Below are 9,197 nucleotides of genomic sequence, written 5' to 3'. Positions count from 1 at the left end.
TTCCAATTTGAGTAACTGTTATTTCTCTTTCTTGCCTTATTGCTGTGGCTACAACTTGAATAGAATGTCAAAGAGGAGTGGTGAAAGTGGGCATCCTTATATTGTTCCTGATCTTAAGGGAAACACTTTGAACCTTTATCCATTGAGTATGATGTTAGCTGTAGGTTTCTCATATATGGCCTTTATTATGTTGAGTATGTTCCCTCTATTCTCACTTTGCTGAGAGTTTTTATCATAAATTGATGCTAGATTTTGTTGAACGCTTTTTCTGCAACTATTGGTATGATCATATTGTTTTTATCTTTCGATTTGTTAATGTTGTGTATCACATTAATTAATTTGCAGATATTGTACCAACTTTGCATCCCAAGAATAAATCCAACTTGATCATGGTGTATGATATTTTTAATATGTTACTGAATTCGGTTTGTTAATATTTCATTGAGGATTTTTGCATCAGTATGTATAAGAGATATCAGTGTATAGTTTTCTTTCTTGTCATGTCTTTGTCTGGTTTTGGATTCAGGGTAATGGTGGCCTCATAAAAGGAGTTAGGGAGTCTTCTGTCTTCTTGAATTTCTTGGAATAGTTTGAGAAGAATAGGTGTTAATTCTTCTTTGAGTGTTTGGTAAAATTCACCTGTGAAGGCATCTGGTCCAGGATTTTTGTTTTTTGGGAGGTTTTTGATTACTGAGTCTACTTCATTGGTGGTAATTAGTCAGTTCAGATTTTCCATTTCTTCTTGACTCTTGAGAGATTGCATATGTCTAGGAATGTATCCATTTCTTCCAGACTGTCTAACTTGTTGGCATAAAGGAAGGCACTTTTATTACATTAAACTCTGTATACGAATAAGTAGTTATTAGTATGTCCAGTGTTTTATGTAATGAGGTCTTAAAATGCCTCAATAGGGTTTGTACATTCTTTTGCAGTTTATATTTGCATTTATTTTCCAAGTCCCTAGTCATTTTGGATATGAGTTCAAAATATTTGAAATTCTAATGAATCATCTAGGCTTTTCTTACAAAATTATTCTCTAAAATATTTGTCTCTTACTGAGTTAGCTAATTATAACTTAAAGCAGTGGTTCTCAAAGTGTGGTTCCCAGACTAGCAACACCAAAATCACCTGCAAACTAGGTAGAAATGCAAACACTTGGCCCCCAACCTAGATTTACTGAATCAGAAACAATGAAGCTCAACAATCTGTGTTTTCACAAAGCCATACAGATAATTCTGAAGCAAACTTACAAATGACTTAGAGTACAATGTTAATAAGACCTTGATTATAAGTCTAAAATTATCTGGTCGAGTTTAATATAAATCCTATTCTAAAACCTTAAATACTAGGGGAACCTAGTAGCAGGTATCAATGGGCCCAGAGAAATCCTTTATCTTTACTTGGTCATGGGAGTTCTAATCACACGTTTTGTTGTACGTGGCAACAGTTTTGAAAATTATATGCAAAAAAAAAAAAAAGTCTGAAAGTACGCAAATAGGTGGATGCGCAAATTTATATTTTTATTGTGTTGGAGATTTATGAATATGTTCGAATTTTGAATAAGATAACATAGTTACTTCCATATCCTTAATCAAAGACTGGTCTTTACCTCAGAAGGAACTCTCCTCAACAAAATTCTAAGATTTGCAAGGACCCAAGTGGAACATTGTGAGTTATTGAAAAAAAAAATAAAAAAAACAGTCAAATTGACTGACTCAACCTTGGTGAACAATGCTGTGAAGGATGTGGGCAACCAGATTACCTTCACATCTTGCATTATAGCTTTGACTTATAAAAGTGTATCCTTTTTTGTCAGCTATGGCTGATAATTACATTTATGTATGCCATCTTTGGAACTGATTTTCTATTTAGTAGATCTATCATTCTAACGTTTTGATAAACCTCCTAGTAAGATCAACTTTTTGGTGGCCCAAATTTACTTAGTATTTCCACCCCCCCCCCCGAAAATAACATTATAACCAAATACATTGACCTGATTTAAAGAGATTTAGAAATAAAAAGAAAAGAAACAATTTATTGTTTCTTATGTTACTTATTCATAATACAATAGAACTTCTTTGTAATAGGTGCCATTATTAAAATTAAATGAGTTGGAGTTCTAGTTAAATCATAAAATGTAAGTATCTTTCATAAAAATCTTAGAAGTTAGACTACAAACAATGGTTATATCTCTTCTACTTCTCCAGTATTAAGGGATTTCACTCTCTATGTATTACAAACTTTACTGTCTAAAGGGGAAATCTATTAAATATGATCATATTTATTGATTGTTTAATTTCATTCATTTCAACAAAAAGGCAATAATGAGCTTACATTTCACAACTATGTGTGAATTTACCCCCTTTTGAAATGGATTTTTTTTGGTGGCCCAAAATTACTTAGTACTTTTAGAGAATGAAAGTTCTCTGACATTCCTAAGAAATTATATGAACATAATAAGTATTTGTTAAAACTTAAGCATTTAAAAGTTCTCTGTTTCTATACATGAATCCTATTTTTATATTTTAAGTGAGAATATTACCAAAATAAAATATTTTAAGATTTTTAACAGTGATTTTATGTTCTGTGTTGGCTCACCATTTTCCAGCATTTTGAATTATAAATTTTGGAGAAATAGGCAGAGAATACTAAGAGACTATGTGACTCTTTCTATAACTGTACCCCAAATATGCATTCCTTTACAAATGGCACAGTATAGAAATCAGAACCACAAGGTAGGATCTGTGGATGGTCTGTAATCTGTTTATCCAAAGCCTTTGGTTCATATTTCATACCCCCTTAGTGGGCTATGATGAGTTGGTTTTTATTTCCATATGGGTCAGTTAACATTTTTCAGTTGAATTACATGACCACTCACTTTACCCCTAATCCTGGTTTTCTAATGTGTGCTGTTTGTCATATGGTAAAGAAATCAGTGTGGAAGTTTAAGTGTACCCTTGCCCTAGTCCTGGAAATACTCAGAACAATGCTCTGCTAGTGTTGGAGCTCATCTTACCATCCTTTATGATGATCAATATATTATTTAGAAACTAGATATAGTACATCCTGGTTCCAGAACAACAAAATTACTGCCAAATATTGTGTACATTTTTAATGTAATGCTACAATAATTAGAAATCCAGAGATACATAGACATATAGAAAATTTTAAGCTAGAGAATTCCTGAAGACTGAAAAGAAAGCAACGATCTTTTCAGAAGACTGAGAAGCTCGTGTTCATTAATACCTGCCTTTGTGCTTAAATAAAGTCATATTTTTCACCAATAATCCAAGGGCCTTCTGGGTTAGTAGAAATTAGATCTGATAAGCTCTGGTTACTACTAACTTAAAATCAAATAATGTGTCTTTGATATAGGGAGTCAACACAAAACAAGCAAGCATTAAACTCTGCAGAGTTAAGTACTGTCATATGTTTTCACATCACCCTAAAGCTTCAACACAGTGTCTCGCTAGAGTAGAGGTGTTGCTTGTCTGCTCAACATATTTACTGATCACCAGGCATATGTTGTGACTGCAGAGCTTAAAGTTTGCTGGTAAAGGAAGACAAAGAAGTGCTGAAAAATGAATATGGAAATACAAAAGAATGGGTGACTAATTTTCCTTAGAGATGAGTAGAAGGAGGGTGGGGGTAAGATCAGAGAGGCTTCTCAGAACATCAGAGTAGCGTAGAAGGTTTGGCATCAGGCAGATCTAGTTTTAATTTTAGACTTTTCCGTTTAATATCAGTGAGATCTTGGAAAAAAATCACTGAACCTGTTCCAACTCAGGTTACTCATTTATAAAATACAGATAATATATGTTTTAAAAATCGTTATGAGGGCCAAATGAATTCATGAAGAGCATGTGCCTGGAGCATGGTGAGTTTTTAGTAAATAGTAGTTGTTAGTATTAATTGCTATTAAGAATAAGTTGTCTAAGAAGACTGGGATAGGAATGAGATAATAACATGTGCATAGATTTAACTGGAATATGAGGTGGTAGATGAAGCTGGAAAGATAGCCAGAGGCCAGATGGTGAAAATATTTGCATTCAGAGCTAAGGAGTTTGGATATTTTACCAGAGACAATGGCGAATCACTGAAGAATTTTGACCACTGGGCTGCCAGTTGAGGAGGATGCATTGGAGACGGGGTGGGGAAGAGAGAGAGAAAGAGAGAGAGAAAGAGAGAGAGAGACAGAGAGAGAGACAGAGAGAGAGACAGAGAGAGACAGAGAGAGAATGAGAGAGACACAGAGACAGAAAGACAGAGAAATTTAGAGTCAGAACGACCAGTTAAGAGGGATCATTAGTATCATTAATTTAAGGAAATGTGTGGGGCAAACTAAGGTAATGGGGATGGAGCAGACATTCAAAAAATATTTGAGACAAAAAGTAAAAGGACTTGTTGACTGAATGATTTGGGAAATTGGAGTCTATTAAACCATGATCTGAGGAAAGGATTTTGATGATTATTATTTTTTAATGAGAGAGGCGTGCATGTTTATATGCTAAGGGAAATGTTGGATGAATGAACATGTATGAAGAATAAATTTTATATTGAAGTGAAGTAATACATTCACAGTGAATAAGCATCTTAATATAGGTGATGTAGTATATTTATTAAATGCACAAAACAATAAGAAAGGACAAATTCATTCAGGCAGAAAATATTTACTAAGTCCCATTATGTTCAGGGCATTATCCTAGGTGCTAGGGGGAATAAATTTAAAAACATCATATACCACATGTTGATTGGTGTTATGAAGAAAAAGCAGGATAAGGCTGGAGAGTTATGGGGATGGTGTTTTAGAAAGGACAGCTATACAATTACTCTGAAGTGACATTGAGCAGTAGAGTAGGTGGATGGTAGAGGTCATTAATTGCCCTGGAGAAGCCTAAGTGAAGATCAGGTTGATTGGGGTCAAATACAAAATTTAGTTTCAAATAGGTTAAGATTGAAATACCTATTAGATATCCAAGTAGAACAGGCAGTGCATGCATAACATTGATTTCAAGAAAGAGTTTGTGATTGGAGATAAAATTTGAGAGTCTTCAACATACAGATGGAATTTAAAGCAATGGAACTGGATATTTCCATATCCCATACAGGATGTCAGGGGAGATAGAGGTTGAGGACTGAACCCTGAAGTTACAAGTTTTAGCGATTGAGAAGATGGGGAATAATACAGCAAAGGACACTGAGAAGAAATGGCCAATGATGTAGTAGGAAAATGAACAAGAAAGAGGGAACCATGAACTGCATTGAATGCTAATGCGTGGTACAGCAAGTCGAAGACAGTAACATCATGCTTTTTGCTGATGGGAAAGGTTCAGTAGAAGAAGGAAATAGATATTGTGAAAGAGAAGTGGGGGGAATTGCAAAACAAAGGCTTTGAGTAGGCAAGAAGGGATGAGATCCAATATTTAAAAAGGTTGGCCTTAATTAAGAACACTGTCAGTTCAGCCAAACACCCACTACTTTCAAAGCTTTTACTTTTACAAATCATATTCACAAAGTTCACTTTTTCCCTGAGATTTCAAGCAGAGTAGGTGGGAGGGCACAATTAGTGATCTTTGTTTGCAATACAGTGCCAGTCTCTGTGGTCTGCTGGAAGCCAGAGAGTGAAATTAGTGGAGGACATAGTTCATTCTTTTTCTGGAGCACAACACAACAGCCCTAGGTGGAGTAGAAGGGAGAGGGGAGGAGGTGCTGTGTATTTTATGTCTACCACTAAAAACCTCTCCAAGGTACTGAGCTGGCTTAGTTGTTGTTAAAATTGTTCTTTTAAGTCTCTTTGAAGTGTCAAAGTGGAATAACTTTTTTTTTCCCTTTGGGTTCTGAAGTGTTTTGATGAGAAGGAACTTGATCATCTTCCATGTGTGACACTGTACTTTATCTCAGTTATATCACTAGTAGCTAATACAGTGTGTAGCTTCCAGTAGCAAAGTAGTGAAGGCTTGATTTGAAGAAGAAAGAACAATGATAATTACTATCATTACAGGCCTAAAATCCTCAGAGCAGGGTGGGTGTTAGGTTATCTTTTGTATGTTCTGCCTTCAATATCACAAGTAGAGTCCAGTAAGTGGCGTATGTGTGTGCACACTAGAAACATTGTGTGTCAACAATAGTATAAAGGTGTAGTCCCAGAGAAAGAAAGTGCCTACCAAGAAGAACTGGTGACTAACTGGGATTAACTTTAAAAACAGAGTCTAGCAGCCTTTTCTAAAAAGGGGCCTCTCACAGAAACCACACTTCAGGTAGAAACCTGGACTAAGCCGCCTGCCTCCCACACCCAGCTGCGTGCCTGCCTGCACCATGTTCCTGCCATCTGAGCCTATAATAAATAGTATTTCAACCAATAGGACTGAGGTTTTCCCTATTCGGTGGAGCTGCCCCATCAGCATCATTGCCAACCAATCAGAGAGGTTCCATTTTGACCAATCAGGGAAGTGCTTTTTGGGCCACTCTATGAGGATTTGGCGTTCTCATTTGTATGAGGACAGACCAATCAGGGACAAGAAACTTCTGTTTGTATAAGTCAACTCTCTTCTGACTCAGAGAGTGCACTTTCCCTTTCCACCAAAGACTGAAGACTAGGTTTCCCTAGCTGAAACACCAGAGATCTGTGAAACACCAAAGATGTCTCTGAAACACCAAGGATAAAACAGGATCGGAGTGGAGAAAAGCAGGCAGAGCAGGCCAAAGCAGAGCTTCCTACTAGGAAAGGGGTCTTGGCCCTAGGTCCACCTATCTGTTATGGCATTTCATAGTTGAGCTGAACACTATTGAGATGTTCTGCAGCCATGCCGATCTCAGAGCTGTGCTGTATCACAGTTGAGCTATTTTCACTGAATAAAATTTCCTCCCTCGCTGCATTCCAAACTGGGGGTTCCTGTTGGCTTTGAATTGGCAGTGATGACCACTGGTTGACAAAGGCAACCAGAGGAAACAGTCTGAGAGGGACGAGTGGCAGGGGACCACAGATATATGTATTTATTTTAAATACATTTTCTTCCTGTCTCCCGCTTTTTGGAGGCTAATGTATAAGGGACTAAAATACCCACCCCAGTATTTGTCTTTTAAGTATTAAAATGGGTGTGGTTCAGTGTATAGGGCATCTGCTCTTGTGAGCCCTGCAAGCAGTTATTCCTGGAGTCCTCCCCTGACACTGAATCCTCCAACGCTCTGGAAGGTTCTCACGTCCCTGCATCTTCTTTTGGGAATCATTTGGCTGCTTCTGTAGGCTTGAGAGGGCCTGCTGAGCATGTGTGAACAGCGCTGCGCATGCTCCATGGAGTGGGCAGCTTTACTCAGGCGCTGGCAGTACTTTTTACTATTTCTCTCCCGACTCCCCCGCCCAGCACGCTCCCTTCCCCTCTTTCCCACCCTCTACCACCCGGTCCTCTGCAACTACCCCCGCCCCTCTTTCCCACTCCCCTTTCACCTCAGGCTGGGGAATCTCCATTGACGTTTGGGTGACGCCGCTGTGCCGCCGCCCAGGGGGAAGGTAGGGGGGAGGTTTCCAGGCGCCTCACAGGTAACGCCGCCGCTGCCGCCATATTGACAGAGCTGAGAACGCGGAGGGGGCCCGGGAAAGCAGGGTGGTCGTGGGGTACTCACCGCCAATCCACAGTCGCGGCGGCGGCAGCGGTGAGAGGAGCGGAGTAGCAGCTATCAGAGAGGCAACACAGAGTTGTTTTCTTTATGGGGAGCAGCAGCCTGCGGCGGAAGCGACCCCCGGCTCCCAGCCTCTGAGAGACCCTGCGGCTAAAGCAGTGGTCGTTGAAGTCGGAGCTGGGGGTCGCGGCCTCGGCTGGCTCCAAAGACGCGATGCGCGGCGGTGCTGGCGATTTGCAGCTCCTGTTTGAGTGCTGCTGAAGGGGCGATGCTGCTACCTATCGCTCCTCAGGACGAGTCCTGGGACCAAGAAATGGAGGTGTTCGGCGGCGTCGCTTGCAGCGGCGAGGTTAGTGATAGCTAAGAGGGGCTGGAGCCACCCCTCTCCTTTCCGCGGGACCCTGGCCGGGACTCGGGAGAGAAGGGGCGTGGGCCTGGGGAACAGGGTGCCCAGGCAGGCTCCCTGGAGGCTGCGGGGCGGTGAAGCAAACGCTGCTCCAACTGCACTTTAGCTCAGAGCGGGCGGCGACGAGAGGGTGCAATCGGGCGTGGAAAGTGAATGCCTGCCTCGTGGGCTACGCCGGAGTTGTGACTTAGTTTCTTCACTTTGCGACCTGGAGTGGGACTGCGGGACACACCAGGTGCCGCATCTGGTTCTGCATGTCCTTTTCCTGCTGCTCCGGTTTGCTCCCTGGGAACACTGGGGGACGGCTGCTAACTCCAGCTCGCTATTGAATCTTGAGTACCTTAGGGACCCAGCGCAACAAAAACACACCTAGGTGACTCAGTAACTCTGGGGGCATTTGCACTTGGAAAAGTGTGCTCTTTAGTTACTTAGCTTTCTCGTTTCTCTGTGGCTTCTTGGGATTCTTCATAACAACTCAAATGGAGATTAACAGGAGGCCAGGTTTCTTAATTAACATTTAAGTGATATTCTGCTACATCCTTGGAGGTCTCCTGAATTCTGCCGCCTTCTTCTCTGTACCTCTTCTTTCTGCCTTCTGGAACTGTTGTCTCCGCCCTTTTGGTCTGTAAAAGAAGACACAAAGCAAATCCTAGCCTTTATAAGATGTATCTTTGGTAAGAGACTGAGGTTCAACCAAAATATTTCGGTTCGCCTTTTTTCCCGCTTTTCTGAAACTGTTCTAATTGGGCTTTGGGCAGCTGTGCAGTGAGAACTTAGATGTGCACAGGTACTTTATTTTTATTGTTTTATTGTTGATGATATTACCGTTAAAAGCGGGCAGCATTTAAACACAACAATGAGTCTTTTGAGATTGAATATCGTATCCTTTTCTAATAATCGATTGATGGCCTAGTGTTCCACCACAGATCTAAAAATACCTGAAAGCCAAACTGATTCACAGTAGGATATTTTGAGGTAGGACTTGAAATCCTCAACATCTCAAGATGCGAATTTGTCTTTAAGTGCTTGCTTCATCCTTGAACATACACTTGGACTGTTGTCTGTTTAACACATTCTTTTTTTCTTTCAAATTTTTAACTGAACTGGGGTTAAAATGACGTGCCAGGGTAACATTTAACAAGAAATGTAGTGGAAATAAATTCAGGAGTCTAAA

At 40.1% G+C, this 9,197-nt stretch overlaps 1 protein-coding gene across 2 annotated transcripts in view; it reads left to right on the top strand.

Annotated features, from left to right (window-relative positions):
• The first annotated feature begins 7,283 nt into the window (after nt 1–7,283).
• RPS6KA6 (ribosomal protein S6 kinase A6) overlaps nt 7,284–9,197 on the top strand; it is a 128,723-nt gene continuing 126,809 nt past the window's right edge. The window contains exon 1 of one of the 2 annotated variants that reach the window (XM_036226843.1): nt 7,284–7,966. In XM_036226843.1, the coding sequence (XP_036082736.1) occupies nt 7,886–7,966 (81 nt within the window). In that variant the 5' untranslated portion in view covers nt 7,284–7,885. The remainder of the gene's footprint in view (nt 7,967–9,197) is intronic. The other variant, XM_036226842.1, reaches the window with a different exon arrangement.

Source organism: Rousettus aegyptiacus, unplaced genomic scaffold, assembly GCF_014176215.1.
Source record: "Rousettus aegyptiacus isolate mRouAeg1 unplaced genomic scaffold, mRouAeg1.p scaffold_m13_p_9, whole genome shotgun sequence".
Lineage (NCBI taxonomy): Eukaryota > Metazoa > Chordata > Mammalia > Chiroptera > Pteropodidae > Rousettus > Rousettus aegyptiacus.
This window is presented reverse-complemented; position numbering and strand designations above follow the sequence as displayed.